The sequence below is a fragment of the Martes martes genome (assembly GCF_963455335.1).
Source record: "Martes martes genome assembly, chromosome: 4".
Taxonomy (NCBI): domain Eukaryota; kingdom Metazoa; phylum Chordata; class Mammalia; order Carnivora; family Mustelidae; genus Martes; species Martes martes.
Window position 1 is genome coordinate 149,914,350 of NC_137891.1, and position 14,282 is coordinate 149,928,631.

At 46.7% G+C, this 14,282-nt stretch overlaps 2 protein-coding genes across 4 annotated transcripts in view; one reads left to right on the forward strand and one right to left on the reverse strand.

Annotated features, from left to right (window-relative positions):
* The window catches only part of TUT4 (terminal uridylyl transferase 4), a 197,963-nt gene that overhangs the window by 9,709 nt on the left and 173,972 nt on the right, over window positions 1-14,282 (forward strand). The window lies entirely within an intron of this gene.
* Window positions 3,250-11,109, reverse strand: GPX7 (glutathione peroxidase 7). 3 transcript variants are annotated; one of them, XM_080800732.1, is made up of 4 exons: window positions 10,681-10,842; window positions 6,421-6,459; window positions 5,681-5,942; window positions 3,250-4,111 (listed from the first exon to the last, which is right to left on the reverse strand). In XM_080800732.1, exons 1-4 carry the CDS (start codon window positions 10,813-10,815, stop codon window positions 3,948-3,950), a joined length of 600 nt encoding a protein of 199 aa, XP_080656858.1. In that variant the 5' UTR covers window positions 10,816-10,842; the 3' UTR covers window positions 3,250-3,947. The 3 variants fall into 3 exon arrangements, with proteins under 3 accessions (XP_080656858.1, XP_080656860.1, XP_080656859.1); XM_080800734.1 differs by lacking the exon at window positions 6,421-6,459 and having other exon boundaries at window positions 10,681-11,009; XM_080800733.1 differs by lacking the exons at window positions 3,250-4,111; window positions 5,681-5,942; window positions 6,421-6,459 and adding an exon at window positions 9,652-10,538 and having other exon boundaries at window positions 10,681-11,109.

Sequence of the window (14,282 nt, forward strand, 5' to 3'; positions counted from 1 at the left end):
TAGATAGGTCCTAGTCAGGGACAGCAGGGAGCTGGTGCTCAGAATGCTTACTTTATAATTAAATTATATATATCCTGAAGGCCAGGTGCTGGGCTAAGGAGAGAGGGGAAGCCAGTCACTTAAATAATAATAGTGTAGTAAGTGAGTGGTATGTGAAAGGAAAGGCTCTGGGGATTTGTGAAGGCTGAGTGGAAGGGAGAGAGGTGTGTCAGAGAGTGGTGATGAGTTAAGTTCTGGAAGCGTTGAACTGCAATGTCTGTAGACATGCCCACTAGGCAGGTGAATAGGAGTCCAGTGTAGACACAAGGTAGAGATTTGGGTGTCAGTAGGGCATACATGGTGGGGTGCCTCAGTGGCTCAGTTGGTTAAGTGCCTGACTCTTGATTTTGGCTCAAGTCATGATCTCACGGTTAAGAGACCGAGCTCCATCATGGGCTCTGTGCTCAGCTTGGAGTCTGCTAGAGATTCTCTCTCCTTTCCCTCTGCCCCTCCCCCCACTAGCTCTAAATAAATAAATAAAATATTTTATGTATTTTTTTAATTTTAATTTTTTAAGATATTATTTATTTATCTGACAGAGACACAGTGAGAGAGGGAACATAGCAGAGGGAGTGAGAGAGGGATAAGCAGGCTCTCTGCAGAGCAGAGAGCCTGATGAGGGGCTTGATCCCAGGACTCTGGGATCATGACCTGAACCGAAGGCAGACGCTTAACGACTGAGCCGCCCGGGTGCCCCATTCATAAAATCTTTTAAAAAATAGGGCATTGATGGTGGTCAAACTATGAGGGAAAATGAGATGGCTGAAGAAGAGTACATGGAGTGAGAAGAAGGGCCAGCCTATTACTCCAAGGAAGAGCAACCGGGAAGGAGTGGGCAGGAGGAAGAGACATCAACAGATCTGAAAAGGAAGGAGCCCTCAAAGAGAAAAGCATAAAACCAGGAAAGATAATGGCATGAAAGGGAAGAGAATGTGTCAGGGAGAAGAGTGCAGTCCGCAATGTCAGATGTGGCTGAGAGGTCCAGCAGGACAGGTCAGAGATGTCCACTGAGAATGTGGTTCTGAGGTGTCCATCACAAACATTTCTATGATTGCTGCATTTCAGTGTGTGTGTGTGTGTGTGTGTGTGTGTGTGTGTGTGTGTGCGCGCGCGCGCGTGCGCGCGCGCGCGTGCATAGCATATGCAGAGCTGGAACTTGGAGCAGGGTGTGTAAGGGCAGGCTGGAGACTACCATAGTGGGGTCTGTGGTCGGCTCACAGAGAGCCTTCATTTACTCTGGGTAGCTTTTGAAGGGGACCACTAAGGGACACTGCAAAAACTATAAGCACAGTCCAGTGGGACTATGTTGTCCAGTGGGAAAATGGAAGACAGCAGAGAGGGAACAATTTGCTCAGTCTATGAGTCAGGGGCACAGCCAGGACTTACATCTGAGTCTCCCTTCTAGAAAAGTGACCTTGGGAGAAGTGGACATGAAATTCTTATGGTTAATGAATTATCAATCAGTGACTTTGCCCATTACTTCAGTTTTTAGCTGCCTCTTTTTATATTTCTATAAAGAGTGAAATACATATTTTACATACAAAATTCAACCATTATAGAAATACTTAACAAAGACTGTGAAGGTCTCTTGTTATCCCCTCTTTCCCCTGACTCCCTCATTGATAACTACCATTAATAGTTTGGTCTAGGGGGACCTGGGTGGCTCAGTTGGTTAAGCATCTGACTTTGGCTCAGGTCCTAATCTCAGGGTCCTGAGATTGAGGCCTGCATCACCTCAGTGCTGGGCTTCACGCTCAGGGGTTGGGGAGTCTGCCTGCCCCTCTGCTCCTCCTCTGCATGCTCCCTCTCTCAAATAAATAGAAATCTTCAAAAAAAAAATAGTTTGGTCTATATTCCTCTCCCTCTCACTTAATATAGAAAAATTTTGATAAAAATATTATACTTCTTGGGGTACCTAGATGGCTCAGTTGGTTAAGCAACTGCCTTCATCTTGGGTCATGATCCTGGAATCCCAGGATCAAATCCCACATGGGGCTCCCTTCTCAGCCAGGAGTCTGCTTCTCCCTCTGACCTCCCCCACTCCATGCTCTCTCTCTCACTCATTCTTTTTCTTTCTCAAATAAATAAATAAAATCTTAAAAAAATTATACTTCTTTATACTGGATTTTTTAAAAAAGATTTTATTTTTAAGTAATCTCTACACCCAACATGGGGTTCGAACTTACAACCCCAAGATCAAGAGTCACATGCTCTACAGACTGAGCAGCCAGGCACCCCATTCTAGAGTTTTGTGTGTGTGCATGTACTCATTCTGTTTCACAAGTTGCCCTTTTATCACTTTTGGACAACTTTTTCTATGGTAGCATATAGAAATCTACTTCATTCATTTTGGGGCACCTGGCTGGCTCAGTCAGTAGAGCGTGTGACTCTTGGTCTCAGGGTTGAGTTCAAGCCCCACATTGGGTATAATATTCTTTAAAAAAAACTAAAAAAAAAAATTAAAATAAGGTGAATGAATTATATTTTTTGAAGTATTTTATTTTTAAGTAATCTCTACACCCAATGTGGGGCTCAAAATCAACCCTGAGACCAAGAGTTGCATGGTCTACTGACAGAGCCAGTCAGGTGCCCCTAATTCATTCATTTTAATAACTGTATTAGTGTACCATTTGGATTTGTACCATAATTCATTATCAGGCCATATTGAAAATTGGTTGCATCCAATTTTCACTATTGGATACTTGTCTTGTTTTTCATTTCCTTGTATAGGAGGCTCCATACCTAGTATAGAGCCCAACACAGGACTTGAACTCACAACCGTGAGATCAAGAGTCAGATGCTTAACCTATTGAGCCACAAAGGTGTCCCTCCAGTATTCACTATTATGAACAATGTACATACATATTATTGTACATATATATTTGCACAGTTTGGGAGACTTCAAGGACGAAAAATGATGTAAGATACTGCCAAATCACCATCTAAAAACTTGTGCCAGTTCATCGTCCCACCAACAGTTACTACAAATGCCATTTCCCCGCATCCTTACCAACTATGGGTATTATCATTTAAAACAATCTTTCCAACTTTAATGAGGCTGAGTATCTTCTCATATCCTTATTATCCATCTACATTATTCCGTGAATTATCTATTCATATCCTTTGCCTATTTGTTATTATAGTGTAGTTTTGGTCTCTGAATTATTGGGCAATAACGATTGGCTTGATAAAAAAAATTAGGAAGTCTTTGTACCAAATTGCTGACAGTATTTATTTACCTCCAGGGAGTAAGATATAGAAAATAAGGGGGATATCTTCATTTTTATTTTATATCATCCTGTATTATTTTACAATCTATTTGCATTACTTTGTGATTTAAAAAAATAAAACAGAGGAAATCAATTACAGTAACAAATAAATCTTTGGCCTTGGATTCTCAATGGCTGGAAATTCCTGTTGGGCAAAAGTTTTTATTGATTACAAATTATTTTATGGTTTATATGCAAAAAAAAATTATTGAATGCCTCCTAGTGAACTGGCACTGCCCTAGGCACTTTCATAGATCTTTCATCCTCATCCTCACAACAGCCCTGTGAGGTAGGAATTGGTCCCATTTTATAGAGTTCTTAATAGGCAGGAGATTATTACTTGATATACTTCTTTTTGCCACATGTTTTCATGGGCTAGAGGTTCTTATTGGCTGGTGATTCATTGGTCAAGAGCTCTTATTGCCCAAGAGTTCCTATAGGTTGTTCTAAGACTCAAATAACCCAAATACTAGAAATTTCCCCCCATAGACGTGATAGGGTAGGTGGGTTAAAAATGGAGGAAGGAGAGTCCATAGTCCTCCCTCTAAGCACCACTGAGCACCACTGAGTTTGCTTTGGTCACCCATTCAAGGTGGAGGATGGCAGGGATGGGAGGACGGGGGAGAGGAGAGAAAGTGGTTATAAGTCTTCTCGCTTCTTCAGGATGAGCTTCCTCACGAGTGCTGTGATCTGGGGCCTGATCTCCTCCACCGACACAGTTGGGTCCCAAGCCCCGACTACCTTTCCATCTGGGGCCACTAGGTACTTCCAGAAGTTCCAGGTGGGCTCCTTCCCAGAAGTCTCTAGAGAAAAAGGAAGAAGGAGAGCAAAGTGTGCTTCCCTGTGTCCCCTCTCCTGGAATTCCACTACTGGTGTCCATCCTTCCCTTGAAGCAGTGGTTCTATTAGTTAGAATTAACTAGAGAACTTTTAAATATCCTGATGCCCATGGGATACCTGGGTGGCTCAGTTGGTTAAGTGTCTGCCTTCAGCTCAGGTCATGATCTTGGGGTCCTGGAATCGAGCCCTGCATCGGGCTCCCTCCTCAGCAGGGTGTCTGCTTCTCCCTTTCTCTTTGCCCCTCCTCCCTGTCCATGCATGTGCTCTCTCTGTCTCACTCTCTTACTCTCTCTTTCAAGTAAATAAAATCTTTAAAATCAAATCAAATCAAATCCTGATGCCCAGTCCACACCCCAGACTACTTAAATCGGAATCTCTGGTGTTAAGATTCAGCCATCAGTATTACTTAAAAGCTCTCCAGGAAATGCCAGTATGGCCCCAAGGTTGAGAACTATTGCTTTAGGATTTTGTGAAGTGCTTGATAAAGCAGTATCAGATCCTCCTTTCGTAATGATCTCAAACTACTGAATAGTTTACACTCTATTCTCTAATGAAATCTTAATAGTTTCCAGATGTTAGTCTGTGGACTGGTTGCATCTGAATCATGGTGGTGGTGGTGGAAGGGGGGGGTTAAAAGCAACAGATTCTTGGGCCCTGATTCAGTAGGTATCAGTCTAAACCATTTTTAAGAGCTCCCCAGTTGCTTCTAAAGCAGTGTTGGGTTTGATCTATAACTATGGGAACTGGAAAGGAACTAATAAAAACACACAGGGGGGAAAAAGCAAATATTTGGATTGACCCATAGAGCAAAATTCAGATCGGCCTCAGTAAGGGATCTTTTGTTTGCTACACTGTTGTTTTTCATTTACTCTTCCAAGTAAATGAGGGGTGGTGGTGAGGGATAGGAAGGCAGTCAGAAGCATGGAATAGAAGGCAAAAAGGAAGAGAAAGGCCCAAGGGAGGAAATAGGACCACAATGACAAGCTTGGCCCAGGACCCCATCTTGTGGTTCTGAGGCTCCTGGGGATGCAGAAGGGATCTATTTCTGAAATATTAAGATCTGGTATTTTTGCCTCTGAAGGTTTCCCTCCCATGGTCTACAAACTTTGCCCCTAACTCAGGAAAGGAGATGCCTGTCAGCCATCTTGGTCAGCCTTCTCCAGGCATGTGGCATCCCTTGTCTGTGCCTTGGTTTCTCTAACCCAAGTCCATAACCTCGACTAATTCATGTTGACTAAATCTGAGGGCCCAGTCTCCTTTTAAGAACCCCTGCGTATGAAAACAGGGTCCCAGAGAAGTCTGCAAGAGTAAGGGAGAACCTCAATGCAGTGGGGTAAGGTGGGGTTAGAGATATTCTCAGGTAGGAATACCTCTCAGCCCACCCTCAAAGATTAGTGCTGGAACAGACCACGAACCTATATGCAGGGCTCTGGAAGGGGCCCCAGGTCACCCAGCCCTCCAGTGGCTTCTGCTGCCCAGGGAGCCATGACCTCAGCCAGCTACAGGAAGATGAGGGCAAGGATCAGAACTCACGGATCAGGTACTTGAAGGCAGGGTGGGCACCGGTGCCAGTGACTGCGACCTTGCTAAACATGGGGAAAGAAACACTGTAGGTGCGGCGGGCGAAGCTCTCAATCTCCTTGTTGCTGTCAGGCTCCTGCTGGCCGAACTGGTTGCAGGGGAAGGCAAGCACATTGAAGTGGTGGGGCCCCAGGTCCCGTTGCAGCTGCTGCAAGGCTCGGTAGTGCTGGTCCGTGAAGCCGCACTCGCTAGCCACATTCACCACCAGGGACACCTGGGCACCAAAAACAAAACCCAGACACATACACAACCCAGTGACGAGTCATGCACTTGTACATGACCTAACATGCCCACACAGTGAGCCCCCCAATAATTAATGCTTTCTCATAAATACAAAGACATAACGTACACATATGTAAACATGCAGTCCTCGCACAGATAAAACACATGCATGCAGGCACAAATGAAATCAAACACGCAGGTATGTGTGCATGCACATACATGAACATTCATGAGAATGAGAATACACTATCCATAAATGGGGATGCGTATGCCCCAAGATACAAAATATATCAGAGCACATCACACATGCCCATAAACACACACAACACATTTACAGAGAGAGGCGCACACGCTGGTGAGCTCCCATCAGGAGGTAATGTGGAGGAGTGGAAAGGCAGATCTGGGTTCAATTTCTGGCTCAGTCAACCGGCACTCATCACTTTACATGATCTCCCTTGTAATAAACTCACTGTGAACCCACTGAAGGCTACGCCTGCTTCACTCCTGGGCTTAACACATGGAAAAGAAAGCAGAAAGTGTGTGCGGAATGAATAAGTTGGTGTGCACACAGACAGTCACCTGCAGGGGTATATACACAGACAGGGGTTTTCTTCATAAAAGGACCCCACGGCAATCCATTCCATTTTGCCCCTCTCCCTCCAGCACACAAATATCACTTTCTTGAGTCTAACTTAGCTAATCCTTAAATTTATTATCACCTTATACTAAATGCATTTATTTATAGCCTCTAGGTGATAAATACAAAGCTGGCTGGCGGAACTCAGTTATAATACTGCAGTTAGAATTTTGGCACCAGTGCTGTTTTTAGCTTCTAGTTATACATTGTTAAAGAATTCTTAAATCTGGGGCACCTAGGTGGCTCAGTGGGTTAAGCGTCTGCCTTTAGCTTAGGTCATGATCCCGGGGTCCTGGGATTGAGCCCCACATTGGGCTCTGCTCAGCAGGGACTCTGTTTCTTCCTCTGTGCTCTCTCTCTCTCAAATAAATAAAATCTTAAAAAAAAAAAAAAAAGAATTGCTAAATCTTACCCTGTGTCTGGGCCGCCTGGCCCTATCTCTTTGACCGCTTTTCTAGAAGAGCAGGGATTATACTAGCTGTCTCCGTAAAGAGGGCCACCTCCCAAGGGCAGTCTGGCACTGGGCATGCACAGGCACAAACTGCTCAGGCCATGCAGAGTTTCTCACCTCAGTACTAGGGACATTTTGAACTAGATATTTCTTCATTATGCAGGGGCTATCCTATTCATTGTAGGAAGTTTAGCAGCACCCCTGGCCTCTACCCACCAGATGTCTAGTTTTGGCAGTCAAAAATGTCTCCAAACATTGCTGTATGTCTCCTAGAGGAGTTGACAACTACTTGGCTGGATGATGAGAACTGTTGAGTTATAACTCTCCTACCCTGCCTCCACCAGATAAGGAAGGACCCATCCTATGGAGCCACAGGTCATTAGTACAACCTCCCTCATTGGTCATATTCTGCCTGTGGTGGTGAGAAACTAGGACCCTTAACTCCCTTCCCTAGTTAGCGGTCTTCCTCTTTCTTCTCTGTTGGATACCTGGGCAATGAGAACATTAAAGGTTGCTTATTTTTAACCTACATTTGTGCATCTGCCCACTCTTTTGGAAGGAGGGAAATTCGGCTTCTAGTTCCATTCCTGAAACCAAAAAGTTTATCCTTTAAGTGACCAAAACACGGATGGGCAGACACACCCAAATACATATAGCTAATTTACATATATGTCTAGTCAAACATACAGACTCAGGTGTGCACACAGAAGTAAACAAACCATTTGCACACATGCTACACTCAGGCCCACAGGTACATAAGTTCACACCTGAGACAAGTGCTTTCCCAGGGGGTCACCTATTCATCCATACTCAACTCTGGTCTAAATGACAGCCTTCCCAGTTAGCCTGAGAGCACAAACCATACGCTCTTGTTCATGGCTTTGTCTCCAGGGTTGGACCCAGTGCCACACAGGTACTGGGAGCCAGGAAACCTTTTTCAATTTTTTAAAAAAGACTATTAAGATACACATAATGAGTCAGTAGTTATTTACAGGTAAATGAATGACCCCTATCGTCCAAGCAGGAGACCCAGCTTGGGTTAATTCACAGAATCCTTTACAGCTTCCTTGGATGACTATTCCTGGTTTCCCTTTAAACCTCACAGTTATGGGCTTGGGCTTTGGACCTGCACTGCCTGGGTTCAAATTCTTACTTTATCTCTTGGTAGGTATGTGATTTTGTTCTGTTTGTTTGTTTGTTTGTTTCAGTTCCTTTCGGATTGATTTCTTCGCTTCTCACTCCCATGCTTTTTAGTATTTACCAATGACCTAAGAGTATTAAAACACTCAGAATTCTGGGATCACTTCTCTGGGTCATTTTTCTCCAAGATTTCTGTTCCTCACATTCTGAGAGCCTTATTAATTCTAAAAATAAATAGAATTTGTTCTATTTATGTCTTAGCACTTAGTACCACTGTACTAGGAATTACTTTGTTCACTTCTCTGTTCCTGTTTATTGTCTCTCTCTCTTCCATTTCATATAAGCTCTATTAAAGTGGAAACTTGTCTGTTTTGTTCACCACTGTATCCCAAGCACCAGCCTAGTACTTAGCATACAGTAGGTGTTCAATAATAATGAATGAATGAATAGCAGAGCTGGTCCAGTGCTAAATCTGGAGCTCTCTGTCAACCTGCACTAGAAGGAAGGTGAGACCTGACTGGGAATGGGCCCTACTCTTACTAGCTTTTTGTCCTCAGTCCTGGATGAATTTCCTGCTGGGGCCCACCAAACACAGGTATAGAGCACTCTACCAGGTTCTTCTGATGTAGGAAAATGTTGAGTTTTAGAGCCAACGGCCAAGAAAGAATTCTTGAGAAGTCTGGTGCAAAAAGGTGCTTTAATTCAAGCACGAGGACAGGACCCATGGGCAGAAAGAGCTGCACTGGGGTCATGAGCAGTGGCAGATTATATACTTTCAGGTTGAGATGGGGTTAGGGACAGCACAAGCCTCCAAGGTATTTTGGAAACAAGGTTTCCAGGATCCTAAGGGGGCTAGCCATTGTTGGGAAAAGGCCATTTATTACTGTTTAGTAAAAACTCAGTCCTGAGACCCTCCATATGTATATCACTGGGTCATTTGCTTGGAGGATGATTGTTAACATATATCTTAGAGGGTAGAGACAAAGGAAGTTTCCAAAGGAATTTTTGTATGTTAAAGTAGACACACAGGATCCTGGGGGGGTCAGGCTAAGATTGCCTCTTGCCCTTAGCAAAGTGTCAGCATCTAGGAGCTGAGCTCCTAGAAGAATATCACTCTACCTGTTTCAAGGACTTGTCGATGGGCTGTAGGCAGTAAGGAAACTTCATTTTTTCTTTTGCCTTTGTTTCCCATATCACTTCCACACTATCATATCATTTGAAATTCACACCTTGGGGAACAATCAGGACAAGGAATAAGGAAAATGCCCAGCATAACTGGGCATTTTAAGGTTTAGAAAGTGCATTCTTCACTAAAGACTTTCTCCCAGGAGAAAAATGCTGATAGCCATTTTTGTGCAGTCCTTCCAAATCTGGATGCTGCCCCTATGTGTCCATTACCAACTCCTGACCTTTCCCACAACAAGGCCCTACCTAGGTTCATCTCTTTCTTTTCTTTCCTTCTTTTTTTTTTTTGTCTCGGGTCCATCTTGGGAAATGGACTTTGAGCACTCTTCATTACACCCAGTGCAAAATCTAGGCCTCTGAATATAGTGTTCAAGGCCCCTCTCGGGCCCTCCCTACTCCCTTCAGCCTCATCTTCTACCACTAAGCCTCAAGCTTTGTACTCCTGCAAGCAGAACCCCTGAAGCCCACCCACCCATCCTCCATCCTTCTTGCTGTTTGCTTCTGAGCCTTGGTATGGACAGTTATTTGCCTGGAATGTTCTTGGTCTTGCCAAAACTCACCTTTGTTTCCAAGACTCACCCAGGCACATTTCTCTTTGAGTCCTCTCTGAGCTAAGGAGATAGCAGTTAGCCTGGGGGACTTGGAGCTCAGCCCCAGCTGCCATCTTAGGAGTTTGCCTAGAGAAGTCCACAGATGGGTGGGTGATTCTCCTCCAGGCTCTGTGCTTTCCAGAGCTGTGTGACCCTGTGCAAATAACCTTTCCTCTGCTGGCCCCAGTGTCCCCTCTAAAGGGAGATCCGTGCAAGGTTCCCGTGCATCTGAACAGATACCCCCCTCTCCCCACCCCACCCCCACACTGCACATTCATTTTCACAGTGCTCTCATTAGATTCAAGAGCAGCAACAATCCCAGCTCCAGACGCGGAAACTGGGGGTGGGAGTGACAAAGGCGGCAGGATGCTGGGGTTACTTTCCGACCCGTGCATGACAAAGGCTGGGCCGAGGCGAGCAGCCTCTGGGAGAGGTCCGGACTCCAAAGCCTGAAGTCGCTCGCTGGGAGGGAAATCCTCGTCCGCTGGGAGAGTTTCGGGTTTCACTGCGTGCCGGGGCCGTGCCACGTCGTCGCGGGACAGACCCAGAGCAGGATCTGGGGGCGCTGCACCCCGCGGGGAATGCCTGGGGTGGTGGGAGCCAGGGCAGGGCTGCGGAGCCTCGTCGGAGCTACACCCGCAGCCACACCCGCACGATCCCGGGTCGCGGGGCTCGAGCACCAGGCACTGCCCGGGCGGCGCCGAGGCTGCCGCGGGCGGACACTCACCGAACCGCGGTACTTCTCCAGCGACACCAACTTGCCCCGGATGTTGACCGCCTTGAAGTCGTAGAAGTCCTGTTCTCGCTGCGCGCAGGCCGCGGCCGACAAGAGTAGCCACGCCGCCACCAGTGCAGCCACCATGACTGGCTCCCGAGCTGGCGGCGCTGCGAGGGCAAAATCGAGGCGGAGGGACCCAGCGTAGGGGGCGGGCGGAGGCGGCTCCAGCGCTGGGCTGCTGGGGAGGCTGGGCGCGCCCCCTTGCCTTCTGCCTCGCTGGCGCTGGAGCTTGGGGCTCTGGACCTCAGTCTCCCCACCCGCACCGGTGCGGCCGACTGCACACCGGTTCCCGGGCCCCAGAAACATGGTTTGGGGATTCTGACCGCTGAGACCATTCTGATCAGTGACGGTGAGGCTTCGTCTCGTTCCAGGATTCAGCGACTCGGTAGGGAAAGGGAGGTGAAAAACTGGATCTGAGAGCTCAGCTTTTAATGAGCTCAGTGACCTTAAGCTGGTCACGCGACCTCGATGGGCTTCAGCTTCTCCCTCCGTTCAGTGGAGGCTGGCTAGTCCCCCTTCCTGACGCCCGTAGACGATAGAGAATGGGAGTAACAGAAAGATGGAGGTGAAACTGATGGAAGAAAAATAAACAAAGGCCAGACTTTGCTGCCGCCGGTAGAATTCCTGAGCTTAAGGATTCTAACACTCCTACATCTTTCTCAAGGACTTCCTTTATTTCTCTACCGTTATAGCTTTGCTCTTAGTAATGTCACTTTCCCTGATAGCTGTAAGCACTCCCCAAGATATATTTGCAATTACCTCCTGAGCATATGGCTCAATGATAGACATCCGAAGGGTCCATGACTGATGTTTTACTAGGCAGTAGTAAATAACCTTATCTTAGCAGCACCTACCCCCCTCAAAGTCCTGGAAGCTTTACTTCCAAATTCCTTAGAGACTGAGTCCATCCCTAACCCCCATTAACTAAAAAGGGTATCATCAGTCACTCCTCCCAATGCCAGTGCAGTTCTTTCTGTCCACAGGTCCTGACCCTGTGCTTAGTAAAAGCATCTTTTTGCACCAAAAATGTCTCAAGAATCATTTCTTGACCATTTGCTCCTGGCCCACGTCACTTCAAAATGCTTCGTCCGCTGAAGGGTGCCTACAAACTTTAGGTGAATGAATGTACATTCCCTGAAAGAGGTGGCACAGAGAAAGGGGAGAGAAGACAGAGGGCCTGTTGCAGGCGGGGTTTGGGGGAAGCAGATTCTGAATGGAGGTTACAGTGCAGGAATTTATAAGGGAACACCTGGGGAATCAACACCTGTGGAAGGGAGGGAAGGAACAGGAGTGGGCACAAGTCCAGAGCTCCTTGCAGGCCCAAGGACAGTCTTGGCTGACCCCAGTCTCTGGAGACTGTGGAGCTAGAATGGCCCATCAGAGTAGTCCCCAGATTAGCTAAAATGGCCAGGCCAGGACTTTATATCCCTGCCTCACCAGTCTTTGGATGTGGGGCCATCTGGGAAGGGGCCCGAGGGGAGCCAAGGTGACCCTGTCCTTGGAGGGGCCGATCGTTAAAGGCTTTCCACTGACCACACTCCCAGCAGCTGATGTCTCAGGTCTTCACTGATGGGGAATCTGTGTGGCACATCACAGTGTCTCCCACATTCAGAAAACCCTTACTGAGCCCCATAAAGTGCCAAGCATGGTGCTGGGTGCTGATGCTGTGCTGGTTCTTCAGGAGCTGACAGGCTGCTGTTAGAGAACAGCCGGGGTACACGGGTGCAAGAGCTCTTGGCTCCAGGGGTCCCTAACAGACCAAGTTCAGCCACTTGTTACTGACAAAATCAAAGGCAGAGAGATGAGTGGTAGTAAAATGAGAAAGGAGTTTATTTCAGTGAGGCCAACATCGGAAGACAGCGGATTAACCTCTCAAAGACTATCTCCAAAGTGCCAAGAGTACTTCCAGATTTATATATGGAAAATGTGGGGCAAAAGTGGGTGGCTATGTGCAGGAAGGGAGTGGCAGTCAAATTGATCACTGTCTTTGAGTCGGTCATGGTCAAGGTCTTGCTGGCTCAGGACAGTCCTGGTTGCTTAAAAGGGTGGTTTGGGTTCCCATCAGGGGATGCTTTGCCTGCAAGGTCTTCCTTCTGAGCCAAGAGACAAACTGGAAAAAAGAACCCAACCGGGGAATTTTGAGGTCAAAATGGAGGCAGCTGAAGTCCTCTTTCATGAGAAACCAGGTAAACTGGAGATTTGTTGTAATGTTGTAAGGGCTAAGCACTCCTATAGTCATTCAACAGACACTTATTGAGCACCTGGTCTGTACTAGGTTCTGCTCTAGGCACCTCTTATGCAGTGATGAACAAGATAGCATGGTCCCTACCCAGGGGGAGACAGGTATTAACTAATTCATAAATAGGTCTCTAATTACTACTGTGTTAAGTACCACCTAAACTAGCTTGGTGAGGGAAAGGGAGGCAGGCAAGGAGGGCTTCCCAGAGGAAAGAAAGTTTGATACGCACTCTGAAGAATAAGCAAAAAGTAGCCAGGTTGAAGCAAGGAAGCAAGTGCAAAGGTCCTGAGGGAGAGAGAAACATGGTGCATTGAGAAGCAAAAAAGACTAGTCTGGCTGGAGCACAGAGAGCAAAGGGTGAGAGGGGAAGGTAATGCGGCAGTTAAGGGGTGAGATCACAAAGTAGCTAGTAGGCCACAATAAAGATTATGGTCTTAAGCCAAGAAATGAGGGTGGTTTGTTATTGTAGTTATTTATCTTTTTTTTCTTTTTCTCTTAGAGGTGGAAAGGGGAGGGGCAGAGGAAGAGGGAAAGAATCTTAAGCAGGCTCCACGCCCAGTGCAGATCTTGATCTCATGACCCTGAGATCAGGACCTCAGCTGAAATCAAGAGTCAACATTTAACTGATTGAGCCACCCAAGTGCCCATTGATGTTGTTATTTAAAGTACAGGAGTCGGGGCGCCTAGGTGGCTCAGTGGGTTAAAGCCTCTGCCTTCAGCTCGGGTCGTGATCCCAGGGTCCTGGAATCGAGCCCCGCATCGGGCTCTCTGCCCAGCGGGGAGCCTGCTTCCCTTCCTCTCTCTCTGCCTGCCTCTCAGCCTGCCTGTGATCTCTGTCTGTCAAATAAATAAATAAATAAAGTACAGGAGTGGCAGGGAGTCTTATGATGTCAAAAGATCCCTCTGGCTGTTCCAAGGAAGAGTGGATAGAAATGGGAAAGAGCACAAGCATTCTAGACACTGAGGTAGAGGAAATCTGGGTTTTTAAGGCCTAGAGGCAGTTGCTAAACTAGCAGTGAGGAAAGTCTTCCTGGAGGTAGGTAGTAACACTAGAATCATGTCTTCAGAGAGGAATGAGAATTCTCCAGTTTGGGGAAGGGGAGGGCAAAATGTCAGCCTGAGAGAGCAGTGTCTGTGGGGGCACAGAGTATTCATAAGAGTCTGCCTGGCAGTTGGGATGAGAAGGGTAGAGGATAGATGAGATCGGAGCAGTAATCAGGATCCAGATGGAGAAGGGTCTTAAGTGCCAAGCCAAAGAGCTCAGACTTCCCTCTATACTGTGACGAGAGAAGTTTTGGAAGGTGGGCACAAG